Source organism: Rhipicephalus sanguineus, chromosome 10 (genome assembly GCF_013339695.2).
Source record: "Rhipicephalus sanguineus isolate Rsan-2018 chromosome 10, BIME_Rsan_1.4, whole genome shotgun sequence".
NCBI classification, from domain to species: domain Eukaryota; kingdom Metazoa; phylum Arthropoda; class Arachnida; order Ixodida; family Ixodidae; genus Rhipicephalus; species Rhipicephalus sanguineus.
Window position 1 is genome coordinate 124,885,374 of NC_051185.1, and position 25,764 is coordinate 124,911,137.

General features: G+C 49.5%; 1 protein-coding gene across 1 annotated transcript; it reads left to right on the forward strand.

Annotated features, from left to right (window-relative positions):
* Positions 1-1,658: 1,658 nt before the first annotated feature.
* LOC119406722 (putative nicotine oxidoreductase) lies at positions 1,659-2,360 on the forward strand. Its single transcript, XM_037673454.1, has one exon. It carries the CDS (start codon positions 1,659-1,661, stop codon positions 2,358-2,360), a length of 702 nt encoding a protein of 233 aa, XP_037529382.1.
* The last annotated feature ends 23,404 nt before the right edge of the window (positions 2,361-25,764 follow it).

Sequence of the window (25,764 nt, forward strand, 5' to 3'; positions counted from 1 at the left end):
AGAACTCAAAGGCAGTACGTAAATGAAGCTGTGGGCAGCATGCAGAGGGCAATGAACAAGCGCCCTCGCTCGACCTCCGCTAGTAGTAGCAAAAAACCAAAAGCGGATCGCGACGACGCGGAAGCTCCCCATACATCATGGCCAAAAATAATTGGCAAAGTGTGGAACAATTAGAGATCTGGCTGTGGAATTGCCGCTCTTTTCACAAACGCGCAGCAGCACTCCAGAGCTATGTAAATTTGACACCAATTCCACCTGATGTGGTATGCTTGCAAGAAATTGGTCCCAAAATGGTTAAACTGCAAGGATATTACGTCCTTCAGAGCCCAAATTATCCCCGCATAGCCGCGCTGGTGAGCAAGATGATTGCGGCAAAGGCAGAGTACGTCGAAAGTCTCAAGATCAATCACCAAATTATCAGTTTATTCCCCCAAAAGAGAGGCAAACCAAGGACTATAATAGTCAATGTATACAGTCGTCCAAAAGACAAATGCGATGACTTTAGCGAGCTCTTCGCTGAGACGTTTAAAGTCGCAGGCAACAAGGACCGCCTTTTGGTTTTGGGTGATTTTGATGCACCCAACACCACATGGGGTTGTACGAAAGACTCACCGAAGGGAAGGCGTCTCGAACACGCAGCGTCTAGGCTGGGTCTGAGTCTAATAACTCTCCCCACCACGCCCACAAGAGTGGGCAACAGCGTAAGTAGGGACACGTTCCCAGATCTCACTTTCACCTTTAACATCAAAGACGCTTCCTGGACTAACCTGGAGGAAAATCTCGGAAGCGACCATTACATCATTAGCGTCTCCATATCAACTCCAAAAATGCGCAGAGTGATAGGTGACGCGACGATCACAGATTGGACAGAACTCAGGAAACGAGATCCCCCAGCCGACTCTGTACCGGACTCAATAGTGGCGTGGTCGGAGTACATTAAATCGGTGCACGCAAACACACCAAAAAAAATAGCAAGAACCATAGATACACCGGCAGTAGACAGCCACCTGTTGCGCCTATGGGAGACCAGGCGGAGGCTACTGAAACGGTGGAAACGTCAAAGGCTGAATAGGACACTCTTGCGCAGGATTGCGGCTCTGTCAGAGGACGCAAACGCCTACGCAAGCAAATTGGCAACGGAGGGGTGGGTCAGGTTTTGCAGTTCACTTCAGGACACACTAAGCACTGCAAAAACTTGGTCCATCCTAAGGAACATCCTTGAGCCAGACAAATCCAAATCCGCGACCAGCAGAACACTGCAGAAAATCGCGGAAGACTTTCCGGGCACGGACGACGACCTCATAAAGGCTCTCAAGGAGAGATACATTGGCGAGAGTCCAACAACTGATTCGACACATCAAATGAGTTACTCGGGAGTTAAAATGAGAAACTAGACGAGCCAATAACAAAGGAGGAGGTCTTCGCGGCAGCCCAGGCTGCCCAGAGGAACACGGCTCCCGGTGAAGACCAATACGAATGCGATGATCAGGAACCTTAGCGACAAAGCCATAGAAGGCCTCACAAAACAATTTAATGAGCACTATTGGCTTAAAGGGACGATCCCTGAAGAATGGAAAACGGACAAAATTATAACCATTCCAAAACCTGGAAAGAGACCTTCCCTACAGGCGCTCAGACCTATATCACTGGCCTCATGCATGGGGAAGCTCTTCGAGCGGGGCATTCACACCACAATTCAAAATTTCATAGAGGACAGGGGGCTATTCCCGGCCACCATGCTGGGCTTCCGCAGTGGCCTCTCGACACAGGACGCTTTCCTCCTGTTACAGGAAGAGGTCCTCAAAGGCATTCCCAAGGATGGGGAGCATTTGCTGCTTGCTCTTGACTTGAAGGGGGCTTTTGACAATATCTCTCATGGAGCCATACTTTCAGAGCTAAATATATTTGGTTGCGGGGAAAACATATTTAACAATATACGGGATTTCCTCACGGAGAGGAAGGCAACAATTGGTATTTCAGGCGTTAGGTCTGAACCTTTCCGAATGCCAAACAAGGGAACGCCTCAAGGAGCAATTATATCTCATCTGCTGTTCAACATCGCCATGCGTAGACTCGCGCGAGCCTTGGACTGTGTCCCGCAGCTCGGTTATACCCTCTATGCGGATCGCATCACTCTGTGGGCCACGCGGGGGTCTCTGGCCAGCAAGGAGCAGACTCTGCAGGAGGCGGCACTGGCCGTAGAAAACTTTGCCAGAACCAGCGGTCTCAGTTGCGCCCCCGAAAAGTCGGAGGTGATCCGAATACATAGCAAACGCTACAAAAGTAACGGGAAAATAGAAATTGAAATCGAAAATCAGAAAATTAAAGAGGTCACCGTCGCTCGTATCCTGGGCTACTGAGTTCAGAGACACGGTAGTGCAAATCACACTATCGGTCTCCTTAAATCGGCAACCAAACAAGTGGCTCGGATGATTCAGAGGATCACCTTCCACAAAAAGGACATGAAGGAAAGCGACACTGTGCGTTTAGTGCAGGCGCTCGTAATGAGCAAGTTGACGTACAGCTTGCCATTCCACACGCTCAACAAGAGCGAGGAAGGGCAAGTGGACTCTATTATAGGAGGGGCTTACAAGGCGGCACTGGGCTTACCAATAGGCACTCCGACAGACAGGCTGCTCGAGATCGGCGTGCATAACACGTACGCCGAGCTGAAGGCAGCTACATTAATCTCTCAGAGGAACCGTCTCAGCCAGACGAAGTCGGGAAGCAAGATCCTGATAAGGGCGGGCATTCCACCGCACCCGCAAAACTTGGACGAGGTGCTGGTAGAAATACCAGAACCAGTCCCAAGGCATATGTCGATCGCTCCAATTCCTAGGAACATGACCAAAGAACGACATAAAGAAAGGAGAGAGGAGCACATAAAATGGATCAAAAAATTAGTCACAGGCAATGAGAATGTGCTATACGTGGACGCTTCCAGATATAATTGGAAGCGCTCAGTAGTCACAATAGTGAGCAGCGACACGAAAAGCATGGTATCCAGCGCATCCCTGTACACGTGTTCGATCGCCAAGCCCGAGTGTTTCGCCATCGCATTGGCGATTAAAAATTGAGAGAGAAGTGCCGGGCAGGCGTACATCACCATAATCTCGGATTCGCAAGAGGCGTGGCGACTGTTTACGAAAGGCCGTCTCCCATTAAAGATTTGCAACCTCTTGGGAAACGAATTGAAAAACACTTATAGGTTGGTCTGGTACCCGGGACATGCAGGCCTAGAGGGTGTAGCGAAGCGTTCGAACTTGATAATGGGTCGTCCTCTCGAACACCTTCTAGTGGGTCGCCCTCTTCGGCTCGAAGAGAACGCAGCTCGCGCTGAGAGTCGGCCCCGCCTTGACTGTCGCTGTATCGTCGAATATCGTCGCCGCTAATAAACCTCTTTATAATTTGGTGGAGAGTGCTGGGCCTTCACCACAACCTCGGCCCTCATTCGATGCCCCTGGCTCTTCGATCCCGTACCCTGCCGCCTACCATGCCTCAAGACGCCTCCCAGCAAACGCCCCCGCCCGCACCGACCTCATGTCCTGGTGTCCCTCGTATTCGCGACCCTCCCGTCTTCACTGGCGCCGATGGTACCGACGTGGAGGACTGGCTCGCGATTTACGAGCGCGTGAGTGTCCCCAATAAATGGGACGAGGCAGGAAAATTGACTAACCTGGTTTTCTACGTCGCGGGTGTGGCGGGCCTGTGGTACAACAACCACGCATCCGATTTTACGACGTGGTCCGACTTCAAGACCGCCATTATCAACGTGTTTGGCCGCCCTGCCGTTCGTAAGCTGCAGGCCGAACAGCGCTTACGTGAACGCGCTCAGCAGGCCGGCGAATCCTTCACCAGTTACATTGAAGACGTCCTCGATTTCTGTAAGAAAGCCGACGCCACCATGTCCGAGTGTGACAAGATCAGGCACATCATGAAAGGCATCGACGACGACGCCTTCACCATGCTGCTCGCCAAAAACCCGAGCACAGTGGCAGAGGTCATAACGCTCTGCCAAAGCTATGAGGAGCTGCGCCGGCAGCGATCGATGACCCGCCGTCGCTCTCCATCACGCGACGCCGAGCTCGCTGGCTTGTCGACCGTACCCGACCACTCCGCGTTGCTCGCAGAGATGAAGACATTCGTGCGCGAGGAAATCGCGCGCCAGTTCTCTCTGCTGGACTTTGCTCGCCCTCGGTACGCTCAACAGCCGTCGCCCACCCTTCTGCCTCCCCTCCGTCGAGCAATCGAGCAGGAAATCGCGGAGGTCATGCCCGAGTACCACCAGCACCATCCGGCTCCTGCACCTTTGAGCTACGCCCAAGTTGTCGCAAGAACGCCCCCACCAATCGCTACGGCTGCCCCACACATTTACGCCGAATCCTCCGCTCGACCTCACTCTTTCGAAGCGGATGTACGGGTAACCTACGCCGACGTCACGCACAGGCCACGACTGCAGCCCACCATGCAGTCCTATCAGTTGCCGCCCCGTCAATCCCGTCCTGCACCATGGGCGGGCCCTGCCCCAGCGAACCGATGGCGCACACCTGACAATCGCCCCATATGTTTCGCATGTGGTTACGCCTGCCACGTGGCGCGCTATTGCAACCGCGTGCAGCCGCCTAGAGACGTGTCGCCTGCCACCAGCCAGTCGAACCGCCCATATTACGACCCACCTACGCCTCCGTCGCCGACGTCTCGCCCAGCTGTATCTACCCGCCGTTCACAGTCACCACGACGTCGCTCGCTGTCACCGATGCGGCCACGTCCGGTCCCACGCGATCAGGAAAACTAGTCGTCGCAGTCCACGAGGCAAGGGCTGCGACGCTATCGAACTGCGAAAGCCCTCAGCGAAGCCCATCGAACGTGATAGACGTTCTTGTGGACGGTGTTCGAGCCTCTGCCCTTATCGATACTGGAGCCGCCGTATCCGTTATGGACGCTAAACTAAGCCGCCTGCTACGAAAAGTGACGACGCCACTTTCCGGGCTCTCCCTCCGTACAGCCAGCGCCCAAAGTATTCACCCGACGGCGGTATGCACCGCCCGCGTCATCATTCAGGACGCTCTGTACGCCGTCGAATTCATTATAATTTCTTCATGCTCTCACGACGTCATCCTGGGATGGGATTTTCTCGCCCGCCACGACGCCGTCATTCATTGCGCACCAGCCGAAATAGAGCTCTCACCATTCTCAGATTTGACGCCGGCAGACAGTTCATCGGCTGCGACCAAGGTATTCGTCAAAGACGACATCACAGTTCCTGCAAATTCGTCAACGGCTGTGCCAGTCTATTGCACCGGTCTCTGCGACGCCGTTGCACTCCTTTCTCCGTGTGACCGCGTTTTCACTAGGAAAGGCTTGCTGGTGCCATTTGCGACCGTGGAAATCACCCAGGGCGACACGGATGTTTTTGTGACCAACCCATCCCCGTTCATTGTTACGTTGGTGCGAGGGGAATGTCTCGGCAGAGTGGAACCCCTCGAAGACGCACAAGTTATGGACGCACCCGACGACACGCACTGTCCCAGTTCCCGTACGCTCAGTGCTGTTTCCACGTCCGATTCGTCACCTGCTGATGTGTTTAGGTCCTCCATTGCTGACAACCTCACATCGGTCCAGCGTTCCCAACTTCTGTGCCTGTTGGAAGAATTTCGTTCTTGTTTCGATATCGGGCAAACTTCTCTTGGCCGCACTTCCGTTGTTACGCATCGCATCGACACTGGCGCCCAACCACCACTGCGGCAACGTCCATATCGCGTGTCTCCCGCAGAACGTCGGGTCATTAATGAGCAAGTCGACGATATGCTTCGACGCGACGTTATTCGGCCCTCGGACAGCCCATGGGCGTCTCCCGTTGTTCTCGTTGCGAAGAAGGACGGCTCCGTGCGGTTCTGTGTGGACTACCGACGGCTCAACAAGATCACTCGCAAGGATGTTTATCCGCTGCCGCGAATCGACGACGCGATTGACAGCCTGCAAGGAGCCGAATTCTTTTCATCTCTTGATCTGCGCTCGGGGTACTGGCAAGTGCCCATGGCGGATGACGCTCGACCGAAGACAGCCTTTGTCACGCCCGACGGCTTGTACGAGTTCAACGTCGTGCCGTTTGGTCTGTGTAATGCGCCCGCGACCTTCGAGCGCATGATGGACACCGTTCTGCGCAACTTGAAATGGCACACGTGCTTGTGTTACCTTGACGACGTCGTGGTTTTCGCTCCGGACTTCTCCACGCATCTCCAACGCCTGCGGCATGTTTTGACGCGTTTGCGCAACGCCGGCCTCCAACTGAATCTGAAGAAGTGCCGATTTGCAGCACGGCAGCTGACAATCCTCGGCTACGTCGTGTCCAAGGACGGAATCCTTCCCGATCCGACCAAGCTTCGGGCCGTGGCCGAATTTCCCAAACCTACGTCCGTCAAAGAACTGCACAGTTTCGTAGGACTGTGTTCGTACTTTCGACGCTTCATACGAAACTTTGCCACCATCATATCACCGCTGACGAAGCTCCTTGGAGGTAACGGACCCCTAAAGTCGTGGTCGTCCGAGTGTGACGACGCGTTCGCAAAGCTCCGTCGTTTGTTGACGTCTCCTCCCATACTACGCCACTACGATCCTACGGCCCCAACGGAGGTACACACGGATGCCAGCGGTGTAGGCCTCGGCGCTGTCCTTGCGCAGCGCAAACCAGGGTTCCCCGAATATGTCGTGGCATACGCAAGCCGTACGCTTACCAGAGCCGAGACCAATTACACGGTCACGGAAAAAGAGTGCCTGGCGATCATCTGGGCCCTTACAAAGTTTCGACCTTATTTGTATGGCCACCCATTTGATGTCGTCACCGACCATCATGCACTATGCTGGCTGTCGTCACTGAAGGATCCCTCAGGCCGTCTCGCCCGCTGGGCACTTCGCCTGCAAGACTACGACATCCGAGTGCTGTACCGCAACGGACGCCAGCATGCTGACGCCGACGCCCTCTCGCGCTCTCCCTTGCCTGACGACAATGCCCCTTGCTCAGTATCTCACATAGCTGTTGCTTCAATCGACGTTCACACCATCGCTACCGAACAGCGCAAGGATAAATGGATCACCTCGCTGATCGACTTGCTCACTGATCCGTCCGCAACACCATCCACACGCGCGTTGCTTCGTCAAGCCCACCATTTCGCCGTTCGCGACGACCTACTGCACCGACGCAATTACGACGCCGACGGCCGCCAGTGGCTACTAGTGATACCCCGCAGTCTGCGTTCTGAAATATGCGAGGCCTTCCACTCTGACCCGCAATGCGCGCACTCTGGGGTATCCAAAACTTACCACCGCATTCGACAACGATACTTCTGGCGAGGGATGTACCGCTACGTGCAGAAGTTCGTTCGCTCCTGCCTCGATTGCCAACGCCGAAAACCTGCAACGCACGTGTCGCCACCAGGTCTACAACCATTACCTTGCCCTAACCGTCCGTTTGGGCGCGTGGGCATCGATTTGTACGGACCACTTCCTCTGACTTCGGCTGGTAACCGCTGGGCCATCGTCGCTGTTGACCATCTAACGCGATACGCCGAAACCGCCGCCCTCCCAGCGGCTACAGCGCGCGATGTTGCCTCCTTCCTACTACACCGATTCATACTGCGTCACGGACCACCCCAAGAGCTTCTCAGCGATCGAGGCCGTGTCTTCTTGTCGGAAGTCGTGGAAGCCATTCTCAAAGAGTGCCATGCTGTTCACCGCAAAACTACTGCTTACCACCCGCAGACGAATGGCCTAACCGAACGCTTTAACCGCACGCTCGGCGACATGCTCTCGATGTACGTCGCCGCCAATCACACCAATTGGGATGCCATTCTGCCCTTCGTCACCTACGCCTATAACACCGCCCCTCAGAGCACTACTGGTTTTTCACCCTTCTTCTTACTGTACGGAAGGCACCCGTCGCACACCATGGACACGATACTTCCATACAAGCCGGATCGCTCTGAATGTGCGCCTATTTCTGCCACAGCCAGACTTGCTGAGGAGTGTCGTGAGCTCTCCAAGACCTTCACTACGCATAACCAAGAGCGGCAGAAGAGCATTCGCGGTGACAACACCACTTCTGCGCCCACGTTCCTCCCTGGAGCGCTCGTTTGGCTCTCTGTCCCTACCACTGCAACTGGCCTCTCTTCCAAACTACTGCCCAAATACGAAGGCCCCTACCGTGTCGTCGAATGCACATCCCCGGTCAACTACCTCATCGAACCCATAGAACCGTCTTCGGACATGCGCCGTCGAGGGCGCGACATTTTCAACGTGGAGCGCCTGAAGCCCTACCACGACCCCCTCATAGTGACGAGTTGCTAGGTCGCCAGGTGGCTCCCTTTTCCTACCCGGGGGTAATTGTAGCGAAGCGTTCGAACTTGATAATAGGTCGTCCTCTCGAACACCTTCTAATGGGTCGCCCTCTTCGGCTCGAAGAGAACGCAGCTCGCGCTGAGAGTCGGCCCCGCCTTGACTGTCGCTGTATCGTCGAATATCGTCGCCGCTAATAAACCTCTTTATAAGGGTAACGAGAGGGCGGACGCTCTAGCTCGAGCGCTCACGAACCGAGCAGAGCACCAGCCTCCCTTCCGATTACCACCACCCCACACTACAAACGATGGCCTTCGCGAGGAGGAAGACAGTGACCCTGCTCGAATGGCCCCGCGAGAGCTTCTTGCTCATGAGCGATGCGCACGGCAGAAATATGGCGTCCCCCACAAATCTTTTAAAGGGGAAGACGCAGTGGACCTCCGTAGAGTTCAAACGGGGGTCTATGCAAATTTGTTGCGATTGCACAAAATTTTTCCGACGTTGTGTGGGCGCGATTGTCCGTGGTGCCGCGACTCGCCACCAACCCTCTACCATATCTCATGGGGTTGCAGTAAAAGGCCAAATAACCTCAACTGCCTACAGCATAAGTACCACATAAAAAACTCTTTGGAGCAATTGGAGGCACTCCTCGCTAGCTCGGACCCGGAGGCGCAACGAGCACACCTGGACCATGTCCGGCTGGCGCAGAAGCCAGTGGAGCCTTGGACATGGGGCCCCACCCATCTAGCTCCTAGACCCCTTCCCTTTTCCCCAATAAAAGTTATTCTTCTTCTTCTTCGATGCTGTTATATCAACTACATTCACGACACTCGATCACACACTTCAGGGAAACCGCGCGCGTTCGACAGATGATTGCTACGTCCGTCGCTTAACTAAAGCTAAAGCTAGACATGTGTAGGACACAGAACAAAATAATATTTTGAAAATATTCGATAAGTTTGTCTTTCGACTTCTTGCGACCCAATACCAAATTTTATACGAATTCCACACAGCGCGCCCAGTATTTTCCAATGTGCTGCCAGTGTTCCCAGTGCGCGGGCAGACACTGTACAGCGTGCCGAAGTGCCTCCCAGTGCGCTGTAAGACACTGGGCCACACTGTACAGTATTCCCAGCGTCTTTCAGAGCACTGGGCGGCACAGGCCACGCTGTACAGTCTGTCCCAGTGCCTCCCAGCGCGTTGTCGTACACTGGGACACACTGTACAGTGTTTCCAGTGCCACCCAGTGCGCTGAAAGACATTGGGAGGCACTGGAAACGCTGTTTTTTTCCGATAGGGGATGTATATACAGTACAAGATAATCGCCCACATAGCGACACATTTCAACAACAATACCATCCATAGCCCTTTCGAGGTTTCGAGGCTGGCTAACATTTTTTGTGAACTCGCGAGTCAATGTTCTCAAACCATACCACACGGCGTTTCACATCGTTTAAAGAAAGTGGGAGCAAGGTACGGATGCAATGTTTTATTTTCGGCTGGCTGCCGTTGAGGCAGCATTTGCGCGGCTGTAGACAGGAAGGTCGAGGGCGGGAAGCAAGACAAGGGCGTTTACAAGGTAAAGCACAGGGCTAAAGAGGTTGAATGCACCACAGGTGTGGTGTACGACAATCCGCTTTTGTGCGGGAAGCATTATGTAGGACAAACCGGGCGCTGTATTAATAACAGGCTGTTGGACCAAAAGTTTCAATAAAGGGAAAGCCATGCTCTAACTTTTCTTTGCACTGCAGAGAATGCGGCTGCGCACCACAGTTCGCTGAGACGACACTGGAATCTAGGTTCAAAGATAGAGTTGCGCGTGAAATTTAGGAAGCATATCTGATTATTAAAGCTGGTGATGCATGTGTCGCGAAGCCCTCCGTCACATTGCGGATATAGCTTTTCTGGAAGCGTGTCATTGAGACAATTGCTGTGTGTGCACGTGTTTTTAACACGGGTTCATATAACCGCATATATATGTTTGGTGTTTGAATAAATTTTCAGTTGATAGTTTGCGCCGTGTTTCGTTTGCCTTCATTCGTGTTTTCGTTCCTTCGCGCACCACAGCATTAACATACATCCTCCGTGGTCTTACCTGATAGAGGGAAGGATCACGAGAGTTTTCTAGATGGCTCGCCATAGAACTGCTTACGAATAAAAAAATGGCCGCGTATCTGCGTGCTTCGCTGCATATCTCGTCGAAAGACGATAGTCTTCTGCCGGCCGTACTACATGAGTCCTCCTCCTCCTCTATGTTGAATCGCCGCAGCTGGCTCATAGCGTTGCGTTTTCAGCGCAGCCTAAGAAACACTAGGGTCTTTAGAATTACGTATGTATGTATTTTCTATTAAAGGAACACGCCACCTAATACTTAGGTATTGATGTTGCGCCTGAGATATGCGTAATATTTGCTTTTTGATCAACAATGTTCTCAAGTATGAACCCCGCTACTAGTTAAAGATGGCTGGGCCTTCAGCAAGTGGCTAAACTTTGGCCAGGGGGCTGAATAGGGTGACATACAGACAGACAGACAGACAGGCAGACCAAAATATATGCGTTTAAGTTTCACAAAAAAGACTGTCGTCTTTAAAAAACGAAGTCGGCGCAGTTTGTACCAAACCTACAGCTTTCTCTTAAAGTAAAAATTGGTTAATAGCATCTGCTGAGCTTTTTTTTGGCTTCAGTATTTGCTAGGCTCATATGCAGTTGTCGGATTAGTTGCCTTTATGCAGCCGTTAAATCTACTCCCATTTGCGTGCATAGTAAGTGAATAAACAGTGGCCATCCACAAGAGGCTGTCGTAAACGGCAACCTGTTGGAGCAGTGACATAAGAAATAAATGGCAGACTAAGGCATGTTCGAGCCAGTAATAAGAAGGAAAAAAGCAGCTTTATTTAGGTCTTTGAAACGCTGAAGACAGAAACATGCGAATAAATAGGTAGTTGTGAATGCGATAGATGAGCGTGTTTCACCTTGGCACAATGCGTGTTGCGCAATCCACCATGTAGGTGTTCCTCAGAGTTCGTCCACAAAAGTTCTGCTTTTCTTGAGGCCTGGAGCCTCCTCATTATTCTTAGTGTAATAGTCGTGAAAAAAGACAAAATGTTTTGGAAGATCTACAAATATATTCTGCTTTCTCCACACCATTGCTGTCTGTAAGATGCAAAATCCTTATATAAAATCACACGACGCATGTTACAAAATCTAAAAGCAATATTGTTTTGCTGTAATACTAGTAATAGAACATCCTTTAAAGGCTCGGTAATGTTATTTACATTGGTTGCGCCAACATTAAAAAGCGGCGAAGCAGTTGCGCTCGAGCAGTTGGACTCAAAATGGCTATTTGTGTGATGCAAGAACCGTGACAAGCTCTGACTTGGAGCAGGGTTGATAATCTTGGCCTATCCTAAACGTTTAGATACCCGTCGTTCTCGCAAATTTTTTGCTTTGCCGAGTACGTCTCACATCCGATTGCGGTGACTGTATACTGGGCTGCCTTGTCTTGTCATACATGTTGTCTTCACCAATATCCGTTCTGCTGGTGATTGCGCACAATAGTCTTGAAAAAAGAAACAGCTTGATGTGCTTGCGTGTGCTCACGCCGTCAGTAGCCAAGAAGGAGCACCGAACTGAAGTGGGCTTTATATGACTTGGAGACAAAACTGATGCAAACAGGTATACGTAAGATAGGCTGGACACAAGCGCATGAATTCAATTTGCTATGCTGCATAGCTGATGTTTTGCTAGAAGAATTGGGTGGCAGATCAAGAAATGGGGCAAATAGACACAAGAAGCGCTGCGTCTTTCGACACCCAATACTGATGTGCAACAACCAGCCCAAGTTAAAAAAAAAAAACATGGCTGATCCCTCTGTCATAGGAATCGGTATAACACGAAAGCGAAACGTGTCTTCACAGACGTATTTGAGCGTTTGTCGTGCATTCTTTCGCCAAGCGCGCTTGGCGGCGGCTTCGCCGGCGCGCACCGCGTCGAGATCCGCCTGGCGCCGCGCTCGCTTGGCGGCAGCCTCTCGATCCCGAGAGGCTCGCTTGCTTGGCGCTCGCTTGGCGGTAGCCAGGCGGATCCCGAGACGGTGCGAGCCAAGGACGCCGCTGCGAAACGGACTCAACGAGAAGCGGATCCCGAAACCATGATTGCTTCAGGAGCTTCGCCCAAGCTCTTCATCATTCACCCGTGGATATGCCGTAACTTTTTGTTCTATTTTTTTGTTTGCCATCTCTTAGTCTTTATATTTTACAACGTCATAACCATCACGGAAATACGTCAGTGGAGCCGTGGTGGACCCGGGCATAAAACACTGTTACAATTCACCGCCCAAGCATTCCATACATATGGTTAACCAGCGAAGCGGAAGTGTGGGGCCCCGGTGTTAAGCAGTGGGTTATACCCCTGTCACACGGAAAATCTAATTTCATTTACAGCCAATGTCATTCGTTTGTCATGCCATTCGTTTGCTGTAACACGGGGAAACTAATGCCATTCGATGAAAATGACATTTCTTGTCGAATGTGTTCCCGAAACACATTCGCATTCGATTTCGGACCGAATGCGTAGTCTCGACGCCAGGAACCTTTTAGGGGGATAACTGTTGACTTATGTATACGTAACTTTTGCAATTCGTAAATATCCTATTATTTATTAGATTACCTTATTACTGTTTCGATGACGTAACAGCACGCGCGAAAGTTTCTAAAAGAAAGCTACTCTCAACTACAGCTGCTGGACGCTGGCCATGTTTCATTTGTGCTCTCTTGTTGTTGCCTGTCACACGGGTGCTGTTCGTCCGATTGCACGTGCTTCGATGATCAAGGTGGTGACTACACGAATTAGCTGCCGCCGTCTCATTTCTGCAGCCGGAGTGTCAGTCGTGCTCTCACGCTTCAGTTCACTGTACCCACGCTACTTACGCCCGGTCATATCGTCGGCCATGGCTTGGTTCTTGGCTTGACTTCGTTTGTGTGGTGCAGCTGTGGCAAGTTGGGTAAAACGGCTGCGTTTATATTCTTAGAGCAGCTTTTTAGTGATAGAAAACTATTTTCAAGGATACACGCATGTTACATGCAAGTTTTAATAGATTGTTATTTCTCCCAAAGTCACGGCTCAGGAGGGCTAACGTCATGGTCATAATTTTAAAATATTTGTTTTCGTCGTGTGACAGCAGGCAGGTAAAATGACATTAAGTTCACCTAATGCCATTTGTTGTAAATGACCTTAGATTTGCCGTGTGACAGGGGTATTAAATCCGACGTTGTATTGAAGCCTGTCTCAATTATTGGTATGCTTTTAGGATGTTGAGCATGGCATCGAGGAGCTTGTTGACGTATATCACACACGCCTCAGGATCATTGTTTCAACGCTCGACGCGTTCGGGGAACGCCATCTCCTGCACGAACCAGCGTTGCGTGTCGTTGCCGTGTACCCTGATGCGTTCGTGCAGCTCAATTAAGCGGTCCCAATGAACTTCGTGGGCAGACAAAGTTGGAAATGCTGTTGGCTTGCCGAATTGCGTTGTCATTGCGAACACCTCCTTCTTGCGTTCCTGCCTGCAATGGACCGTGTTTGGGCAGACGCGGGGCCACTGCTAGTTCCTCGACGACGTTGAGCCTGGACAAATGTGGAGGCATCGGTGGGTAAACGTAGTCGTTAACGGGGCTGAAATTTGGCATACTCCCTTTGATAAGCGATTGCTTGCATATCCCACAGACCAGAAAGTGACCGACGTCAGGGGCAGATGGGGAACCACTGCGTCAGTACATCCATGGCATTGTTCCGTTGTTGTTGAGACCAGATCCCGTCGATCGTAGCCAGGTTGTTGTCAAACCGCAGGCAGTCGCAGCCAATGGCGCGCATGCTTGGGTCCGACTAGAGTCACTGGAAAATCAGAGTACCGCAAAGGTAGGCTGCACGCGGGCAACATTGGGTGGCGGCGGCCATGTCCCTTCCAGACCGCCCGGCGCGTTAGCTTGCGTGTGTTGAGAAGTGACCGATCTTTCAGCCCCAGTGCCGTGTTACGCTCGGCAGAACGGCATTATGTGTGTGTGTTTCTTCAAGAGGATATTAGAAGTGATTTCGAGTCATCGACAGGTATGGATCGACTGCGCGGTTAGCGGTGTAACTAATGAAACGTACGGCGAATGTTGCCATGTGCTCGCGAACTCTCTTCATGGCTTCATCGGTCTCTTTTCGTGTCACGCCCGGGCGTGTTCGCTAGGTCCAGATCTGTAAACATAGTTGCATTAGCGCAGTGACATCGTGCGAGATCCATTTACTTCGATGTTTGGTGAATCTTGACTGTTTGCGCTAGCTTTGGAGTCGGTATTCAGGTTCACTGCACTCGAGAACGTTATCGAACAACATCGAGGGCATTCAACATTGCGTCCTTGGACTGATCGCTGACGCATAGCTTGCTTGCGCACCGTACGTGCTTGCTGTTCAACTGGTTGATATGTGTGATAGAAGTTGTGTGTGTACGGTACTTGGAAGTTGTGCGCGACGTCTTGATTCGGAACGCCAGCAGCCGAACGCACGGGCGGATCGGCGTGCGGTACGTAAGGTGCATCTTATCTTACGATACGTAGAAAATAGGCCATCAAAAATTATTGACATCACCACTTAATTGTTTAATTTCATATTTCTTGTCTCCTTAATATTCCCAACGTTGCAATGAATTTGCAAATATTTTGCTGTGTTCCGACAAACAGCTCTTTTTTTTGGCGTTGCCAGCGCGTAAACAGCTGGGGTTCGGTTTCTGCACTGCTGCACTTTTTTTTTCATAATGCACTCTTATTAAAACTTCCTCGGCACGGTGCTTTATGTTCTTTTGCTCAGAAATAGCACATCCCGGAATTTTTAAAGCGCATGCTACTGCAACACAGTATGTATATAGACCTAGGGCGCGCATAAAATCTGCTCCCTCAATGCGTGAGATCTGCTTTTCTTTTTTTTTTTGCTGTGACCATTTCTCACCAATTATACAGTATTTTAAGGGTACGCTCGGTGCAATGCAGCATTAGCAGCATTTTTTTGCAACAAATGTAAAAATACGCTTGATAAAATTGCCTTATACCAAGTTTATCTACAGAGTTCCACGCTTCTGTTTTGTGCAATGCCAACGATCATGCCACAATTGCCTTCAAAGTATACCAGTAAACAGTTATTATTTTAATAAATCTTCGAATTCGCTCTCGTGCGTGACACGCTTATAACTCAAATAGCATGCGTAATCTGTTCAACAGATCGAGATAAACAGCCGAGCAAATAGAAAGGTATGTAGTTTTCAATATCGCTGACCATAGCGAACCGAAAAGATGAAGTATCCTGTCGCATAAGATATTTTCCAGCAAAGTTAGTGTAGTGCACTGCAGGAAGGAGTGTTATTCGAGTGGGGCGAATTCGTTGAGGCCAACTATGCAGCCACGTAGAACGGCGTGGCGCTCTTTGACATTAATTTTTCCCACACGGCAAACGAAATTCCCAGAGTAGCTCACCAGTAATGTTCGATTGTGAGCTACTCTCTTCTGCAATCTGCATACAGTGGCGTAGCCAGGGGGTGGCACACCGGGCCCGTGACCCCCCCCCCACCCCCGCCGCGGAAAAAAATGTCTGCTTACGCCCCTGTCTGCATGACGCGTTTAAACAAGCGACGAAGTACTTCAGGGGACCGTGGTACTGCTGAATGTCCGGCCACGCTCTGCATTGAACGGGCCTGCAGCCAAAGCGCTTGGAAGGGGTATGGCGGCGAGAGGTCACGTGATGCGAGTAAGCCAATCGCGTCGGCGGCGGCGCGCGGAAAACAGATGCGATACTCTGAAATTTTTCCAGTGACTCTAGGTCCGACGGAGAGGCTACGTCGCCGACGACGCAGCCAATGGCGAGCGCGCTTGGGTGCGATGTAGAGAATGACGTAACTAACGGCGCAGCCAACGGAGACCATTATCGAAACATGTGTCGAGCGGTTTTTCATTTCGCCTATCCATATACAGCTTTCGCTGCAAAATATTGATGTTCTTTTTATGCGGCGTCAATAGCATACAGTCAAAGTCTAATGAGAGTGTGTGGATTGCACACACTCACGAAACATCAGGCCGCATCGACGAGACATTAGCAGTGGTAGCGGGTGGAGCAGAGTTGCCAGTTCTGCTTAAAATAAGCGGACTTGGGCTTCTTTTTTCACCGAGTTGCTTGTAAAATTTTTGGAGTCGCTTGTCGCATTTTTTGGGCTTATTCGCGTTTGTCCTGCCAATACAGCTATTGAAATGTCCCTCACGTTTTTTAGTAGCACATTTCACGATGTAGTCGTGTAGTTAAGCTTCGAAATCAAACATGCGTTGGAGCAGTCAACAAGTAGCTCTATTCGTGCACTGGAAAAAAGTGGATGAACAGAGTGGAGACTGCCGTGGAGACCATGGAGGCAGAGAAAGTCTTTCCTATTCCAGGTTACAAATTATGTTAAGAAGTAAATACGTACTTTCATTCACATTTGTGCATAATTTCGCCGTACAAGATAACTGTTTGCTTGTTTTTACCTTCCGTTCGTGTTTGAGCCGCTTTTGTGCTATAATTTTTAAACATTTTTTCAGGAATGATGAAATAAATGAACTTCCGCTTTTTTGGGGCTTCTTCGCGAGCCCCTTGTTGTGGGCTTTTTTTAAGATGATTATTCGCTTGTTAGCTCGCCGGCATGTGGCAACTCTGGGGTGGAGTAAGAGCGGAGTACTCGTGCCCGAAAATACCGGTGTGTCTACGGGCGCAGGAATGGGCTGGTTCGCTTTACATACGCTGGGTGCTTTGGCGTCCATACAGTAGGCCATGTCGGCAACTCACTTCTCTGCGCACGTTGTTACGGACTCACTGCATTTACCGTGTTAAAGCGCAGTGCGGGATGCCGAAGCGAAGCCGTCATGGGATTACCTTGGCCTTGTGAACGCCGCTTCTGAACTGCTCAGCTGTGTCGGCCATGTGTGCGCGTTTTGTGCTGGCTCTCGCCGATGAACGTGAAAGACATGCTTTGACGACAGTGCAACATGCCGCACTGCGAGTGCGATATGACAATGACCCGGCGACTCAAGGGAGCCTGCCGCTGTGTATATTACTATACAGATGGTGGGCACGCGGCGTTCGCGGCATCATCAGGAACTGAAATAGTAATACTTATGTTTGTCTACGCGTCCTTATCGTCTCTCGGGCAGATGTAGGTGTCCTTCTGGACATTGCGTCGCGTGAAAAGTACGATAAAAATAAAAAAGAAAAGAAAAAAAATTGGCCGCGTATCTGCGTGCTTCGCTGCAAATGTCGTCTAAAGACGATAGAAGAGGCGCTGCGTGAGATATGGATGCCATCTGGCAATACGCAGGGAAACATGAGTGCGGTGTTGCGGGCTGGTAGTCCCGGCGCAGCAGCAGGCGAAGACCGTCGGTGACCAACGCGACCGGCGGGGACGCCAGCCAGCCCGAACACGTGGTTTGGCGCGAAGCGCTGAAGCAGACGAAACGTCCGCTCTGAACGAGTACTCTCCACACACTCTTTTATTTACACGTCGCCTGGGTAAAGCAGGAATGCCAGAGCGGCGCCTCATGGCATTGGTACAGTACAATACAGAAACGAAACTGAAACACAACAATGAGCTCGTGCAGAGGGCACGGAAGAAGGCAAGTTTCGGCGCAGTCGCATTTTCAGCGCAGCTTAAGAAACTATGGTCTTTAGAATTACGTATGTATGCATTTTATATTAAAGGAACACACCACCTAATACTTACCCAGTGATGTTACGCCTCAGATATGCGTAATGTTTACTTTTTGATCGACAATGTAATAAGTATGAACCTAGTCAGCCGTTCAAGATGGCTGCCCCTTGGGCAAGTGGTTCAACTTTGGCCGAGTGGCTGAATCGAGGGACGTGCCGACAAACAGAAAGACGGAAAAACAGACCAAAATTTCTCTGTTTAAGTATCCTAAGAAAGACTATCGTCTTTAAAACTCATTAGGCTCACATGGCGACGAAGTGTAGTGTGTTTTAGAAATTCTTGTGAATATAGCACATGCTTCGCACGGCCACCCAATCGATGCGCGAGCGCGCCTTGAAAAATATGTCTGTGGGACATTACTTCCTTGTTTGCGATAAAGCAAAAATGAGGCAGAGTGCTTTCAGGGAGTATTACTTAAGCAAAAAAAAAAAGCCGCTATTATCACGCTGTCATGTGATGGAATGGGCATTGAGGCTGAATTTGTTTTCTGTTTATTCTGTTTTCATGCTTGATTAGCTGTTTCGATCATTCGTCTCGATGTCAATTTGTGCGCGTTAACATGTGACATAATCGTCACATAACTGTGGCCATAGGATGAGACATAATTATGACCATATGAAGTGACAGACATCCGCTAATTGACAGTGTGTTTTGTGAAGCAGATGCAGTTTATGGTATTGTCACTTCATTAGTCACATATCAGCACTGGAACTTGGCAGGGTTACATATGCATATTTATAGCCTATAGGAGATGTGTTAGTTTTGCAAGGCTATTTTAATCGCGTCAATATAAGTGAGTTGAATCTCTTGGACCACGCTGCGGAATCACCTTGTTTCATCCCTGTCGTTATTTTGGTTTGCAATATGCTGCCATAGTGTTTACGATCTGTGCACAGTATTCTCATTGTTGATACAATTTTTGACAAGGTGAAAGCGCTGGCATTGTGTCCAGGTCTTCTTTCGTCCTCATTACAAGTACACTGTTAATTTTTGCCATGAATCAATATCAAGTTGTACAATCTTCAGTCCTAAACAGGGCAGCTGTGGTTGATCGAGAATCTAGTATCCAACGTGTTTAGATACAAAATGAACCTCACTAACATTCACACCCCTTTACACTATAATGCTAAATTCACTGACATCGAAAACTACCCGAATCGTGGTAGACAGGACAAGAGTAACACTTCTGGTGTTGTTTCGCATTTCTTTACCTTCCTGTATTTTCGCCCTGTGTACTTTAAGTGAAACGTTCACAAGGAACTACATAGCAGCCGGTCAATTTTGCGCTTGTGCTGTGTGGTCATTCTTCGTCCCGTTTTTGCGCTCTTTCCCCTCAGTGTGATGTACCAACTGGCCCTTCAAAACACCCTTCTGCAAGTATAGTGAGCTCTGAGTCCTTGGCAAGACATTCAATTTTATGGACACAGAAAGCTTAATGGGCTTCTTTTTTATCATTTTAAGGAAGACATTTCTGGCAAAGCAGCAAGACTTCCTCGCCCACCAGCTTGTGTACAAGAGAGTGTATTCTGGGAACACTCCGCTGTGCCTCACTGTACACTATCTCGAACATTTCGTACATCTTACAGCATTTGGGCGAATACTAGGATTAATGCAGTATGTTGTGCATGATACCGAGTGCAACTTTTCCAGTAGCGTGTGTACTTGAAAATTTCGCATTATTCAAAACGACACTGAGTTGAACCGGATTTATTCAGCAAACTAAATCCTAAATGGACAAAATCCTATTTGTCATTCATGCAAATGGAGAAAATAACTTCTGTATGCAATACATAATGGTGAAACACTGCTCGCTCAATGTAACGGCTTGTGTTTTATTACCAAACAAGGAGAACACAATATTTACACATTAGAACACATTGTGGAAGACAAATAGGTGACAGGCAGTTGGGCAAGAAGTCATCACTGTGTTCTAACATAGGTTGGGTGATATTTCATTTTTCTTAGCATAATTTAAGGTCCCTGTTGTATAAGTGAAATTCAACATAATGTGCAGGTACACGAAGGAATGCACATATGGCCGAGTTTTTCCAGTTTTGTGCCTATTTGCTCGTCCGCGTGTTTATGTGTTATGTGTGAAGAAGGCAACCTGTCTACTGCTCTTAATATAGTGTACTGGCAGTTCAAAAGATCCATTATTTTCTGAAGAACAGCTGTTTTATTGAGAAAGACTAATACATATTTTTAAAACATTCGTCCAGCGTCTACTGTGCAACAGGAGTGCCAAGTACACATGGACGTTCACAAGGGAGAAGTGCTAGTGTAGGAACCAATTGATTTTTTGGGAGCATGTCCCTGGTAAATTTGTGGATGTTGTGCTTGACCAACGTTACTATTTTAGCTTGACATCGGGGCACACCTTTGTCATTGGCTTTAACGGGGTGGCGTGATGCTTAAAAATAACGGTTAATTAGTAAGATAGTAGGAACTCTCCGTGTATGATAGCAATTAAATATTGAATATCAGTGATAGAGAACCACTGTATGCCTTTCTAAAGCGCGAATTGCAAATAAGTGCTAATTGCGGAAACAGATTATCGTTCAGCTGCTCAAAAGGCGCTGCTGCCCCTGCGTTCAGCTCGCGACAGTGCGCGCGCTTTAAATGCACTTAATGTAGGCGCGCTACAATGTCCTTGTAACTCTGGCGTCTGCGTGTGTTAAAATTATATGCTATGGGATCGACAGCCGCGAGCGCGCCGACGTTAGAAGAGAACGATGGACACGCTCGCGGCTCGCGCTCGGTGGCCGTCGACAGTCAGCCGCGGTAGAGTATTGGAATGACAAAGACGCGTTGCTCAGTGCCTAGTCCTCGTCTCTGAGGGGTTCTAGGCGGCAGCTGGCCCAGACCCCTACAGTGCAAACACAGGCGGTCATAGAAGAGCTCAGAACACGCTGCTGCCATTGGACGAGTGCAGCTCGCGGCAGAAATTATATGGAAGCAGATATGTTCGGCCAACTGAAGATACCTTTAAAATAAAATGCGGCAGATCCCACGTACCGTGGGAGTCGCTGTTATGCGAAGCATGCGGCGGGAAGGTGACTGTGGCGTAACTTCTTTTACTGAGCGACACGTTGCAAAATGACGCTAAAGATTGGTATATAGTTTATGCGCGCACATATATAAGTTGAAGAGCCGCATATGTGTTATATAAGTAGTTGTTTACGGTTGGGTAACGCTGCCAATGCCAACGTGGGTATTACCAACACCAGAAGCGGTAAGCTGATATGTCGTGCTTATACGTGTCCCGAGAACGCACGCTCGTATCACGAACCCGTGTGCATGTGTGCAAGAAGTTCTTGACAGTTCTTGAACAAGGGCATCATCACCGCGATCAGTGAGCACCAGCGGCTGGTCATGACTTGTTATAGGATACGGTCGTGATCGCGGTGAAGAGGGTCCATGTGTAGTGAAGTATGAGGTATAGTGCAGCTGTTGGAAGCCGTGGATGCCTCGGTCATTTCGTCGACAAATTGTCTGTCGACAGAGCCGGCGACATGTCTGAACCTGAAGCCACCCTTCGCATTGGTGAGGCATAGGCCGTGGAGGCTGGTAGGCCTCGATAGTGCTACGTAGACCAACATCAGTGGATGGTGTTTCGATAGTGCTACGTAGACCAACATCAGTGGATGGACACAAGAAACAAGTCAGGACACCACAAACGCCGCATTGTGGTGTCCTGACTTCTTTTAAATGCGAAGCATTTCTTAGCGAACCTCTGGCACTTTGAGCGTTTCTATCTACGTATCTATCTATCTATCTATCTATCTATCTATCTATCTATCTATCTATCTCTCTAGCCGCCTACGTCTGGGTGCTCTCATGATGGCCTCCTTAACTTGGTGTAGACCAAAATTTGCATGGGAGGGTAAGAGGATTTGACGAATATGATTGCCGGGTCGTGACATGAATAACGTTAAAATCTTGTCGCGTACGTCGTCAAACTCTTTCCACTAGACACGTATGGCACATACCCGTTTACCACGGGCCGCGGTGTACGGGTATGCGCCACAGGTGATTGACAGTTTATATCTACCCAGGAACGGCGAGAACAGACATTGGTAACTTAAAGGCTAGAGCGTTAAGGAAAACCAACATCGGCAGCGTTGACTCAACGAATGGAAAGAATGAAAATTAGGATCCCAGCAGGAATCGAACCCAAGCATTCTGCGTGGCAAACAGGTATTCTACCACTGAGCCACGCCAGGTCTATAAACTGGTTTGGAAAAACAGCCTATGCAGGCGTAATATCGGTGCAACGTCAATTGTGGTTGTGGTGCTGGCTATGTAATTTTACAAGAAAGCAATAAACACGACATGATACTGCTACGATGTGTACTCCTACGATACAGGAGTCATATGAGATTAACGTCTGTAGTTCCAGTGTTGGCTCCGCTTTTATAGCAGTCTAATAACCATCACCGCACCATAAACTGCACTTCGTCCACCAGAACGACGCAGTGTCCTCTTCATTTCTTACGAGGCTGAGCGATGGCCTCATGCTGACCGAGAATGATGCCATATTGATTGACAGCCGCTTTGTAGACTAGGCTACGTAGGCTACATACGCCCAGGTAGTCTACGAATACGACAAACACCATCGAGTGATGTTGGTCTATGTAGCACTATCCAGGCCTACCAGCCTCGACGACCTATACCTCACCAACGCGAAGGGTGACTTCAGATTCCGACAGCTTGCCGGCTCTGTCGACAGACAATTTGTCGACGAAATGACCGAGGCATCCACGAATTCCAACAGCTCTACTATACGATATACTTCGCTACACATGGACCCCTCGTCACCACGATCACGACCGGATCCTATAAGAAGTCATGACCAGCTGCTGGTGCTCACTGATCACGGTGATGGTGCCCTTGTTCAAGAACTGTCAAGAACTTCTTGCACACATGCACACGGGTTTGTGAAACGTGCATGCGTTCTCGAGACACGTATAACCACTATATATTAACTTACCGCTTCTGGTGTTGGCAATACCCACGTTGCCATTGACAGCGTTACCCAACCGTAAACAGCTGGTTATGTAGCACATATGCAGCTCTTCAACATATATATATGTGCGCGTATAAAATTTATACAAATATTTAGCGTCATTTTGTAACGTGTCGCTCAGTAAAAAAAAAAGTTACGCCAGTCACCTACCCGCCGCATGCTTCGCGTAACATCGACTCCCACGGTACGTGGGATCTGCCGAATTTTTTTGTGTCCGTGTTTGCACGCCCTGTCTCTTTAGAAAGAAGATAGCTTTGACACGCTGGTATCCACAAATTTCGGGTTAGCAAACCATTGTCGATATATGGCGAAGCAATCAAGAGGGCACATGTTTATCTTTCTTCTAACGGAACGACACGACGAGCCAAAGAATTTCGGAGCCGAAGATATTCCCTCCGGCCTGCATGACGCCCCACAAATTATGTAGGGGCCTTAGTTAAGTGTAAACACAGGGCGATGGTTGTTCTTTGAAGACGACTGGAAGCAAGAGTACTCTAGGTGAGTTGACAGTGGAATTCAAATTGTATTATTCCGACCTTAACACTGAATCGACAATTATATAGCCGCATCTTCGGGATATTTATTTTTATTTTATTTATTTGAAAATACTGCAGGCTCACTCGGCCCTTGCAGGAGTGGTTACAGAATGCAACATGAAAAAAACACAATCAAACAGAAATCGATGGCTTGTACTTTAGAAACAAAGGATTCCACAGTATTACAATGCACAACACTATCAGCCAACTTATTCCACCAAGAAATTGCTGAGGGAAAGTGAATATTTGTGTAGGTTGACGTGACTTGAAGGCTGTCGAATTGTTTTACTGTGGTTAGTTGTCGATGAATGGGGTAAGGATGACGCAAATAACGTGACTTTTGCATTTTGAAATGATCATTGTACAAAAGATAAATGAATTTAAACTTTGAAACTGTTCTTAGTTCTGAAAGTCGTTCAAGTTTTGCTTTCGCTAGTAGTTCAGATACGCTGGATTGTCTAGAATAAACAGAATATGTGAATCTAGACGCTAGTTTTTGTACGCGCTCAATTTTATCAATTGGAGGTTTTTGGTATGGGCTCCAGATTAAGTCAGCATATTCTAATGATGGTCTGGTGAGCGTTTTATAGGCATTTAATTTCACATTTGGGGGAGTGTTGCGTAACTTCCTTCGTAAGAACGATAGTTCGCGTTCAGCAGTCTGACAGATTGAGATGTGAGGATCCCAGTTAAGATTTGACGTGAGGATAAGGCCCAAGTATGTTGCCTGATGGGATTTATCGAGTGGAGTGTCACCAAGAGTGTATGTGAAATCCATGGGAATTTTCTTGTTGGTGAATGTGATGCACTTGGTTTTTGACACATTAAGTCTCATGCCCCATGTATTACACCATGAACAGATAGACTGTAGTGAATTATTTAGTTGGATTTGATCATTTAGATGTCGGGCTACTGTATATACTGCACAGTCATCGGCGAACAGCCGCATTTCGATCGTTCCATGAACCTTGAATTGGATATCATTGATGTACTATCGTGAGCAATATGAGCTCGAACGCGCGAGCGCGTGGCGAATAGCCTCGAACCCTACATCGGCTGATTCGCAGCGGCCACTGTTAGAAACAAAGTGGAAAGGGCGCCGCGCTTCCGCTAGTTGTTGACACTCCGGCCTCAATATCGCCACGTGCGTTTCTTATTATTACTTTTGCTGTATTCGGTTTTCGCCCACAAAAACTGTCAGCAACGCCTAGCGCAATCCGCGCCTTATTGTTCGAGAAGCTTCGCGATTATTGTAGATCGTTTTGTTAAGATTGCGCGCAAGACGCGAACATTCGAGCTTGTTCTAGAGATTGCGCGGCAACCAGCGATAACGCTGGAATTTTCTGCGGCACATGCATAAATGCCGACGCGCTTCACCGCTTGTCAGTTGATAGACGGTCGACGTTCTGTTCGCCGCTATCAGTGTATTGCTGTAGTTTGACTTTCAGTTTCTCGGCCACAAGTTCGGCCAAATAAAGAGATTCATCTCGGACGTGTTCACTGCTGCCTTCGTCGACGTCACGACCACGTGACATCTGGTGGAGGTGCTGCTTCTTTCGAGATCCGGACGCCCCCGCGAAGCGCTGACCCAAGCCCAAGCCGCGACGAGGACTACGACAAAGAAAACCCGGATCGTCGAACAAGCCGCAGGCACAAGGGACTGCAGCCAGAGTACGGGCTCCTTCCCGAAAACACCAGGCAGCCCCAGGTCCCAACACCGACCGCAGCGACGATGACCGACCCCGTGCAGCCTGCGCCGATACTTCTCCGGTAGCCCAAAGAGCCGCCAATCTTCCGCGGATCATCACTGGAAGGCCCGGAAAGCTGACTTGAAGCCTACAACCGAGTCGCCCTTTTCAATGGCTGGACCAATGAAGACAAGCTACGGCATGTGCATTTCGCTTTGGAAGACGCCGATCGGACCTGGTTCGAGGATCAAGAGCGAAGCCTGACAACGTGGGACATTTTTCGCGCCAGGTTTCTCGCCACATTCACGAGCGTCATCCGCAATGAGAGGGCTGAGGCTCTGCTCGAGACCCGCGTGCAGATGCCGAACGAAAACGTGGCGCTCTTCACGGAAGAGATGAGCAGGCTGTTTCGCCACGCAG

Coding starts and splice junctions, on each gene's coding strand:
- LOC119406722 (XM_037673454.1), top strand. CDS start 1,659: ATGGGGAAGCTCTTCGAGCGGGGCATTCACACCACAATTCAAAATTTC.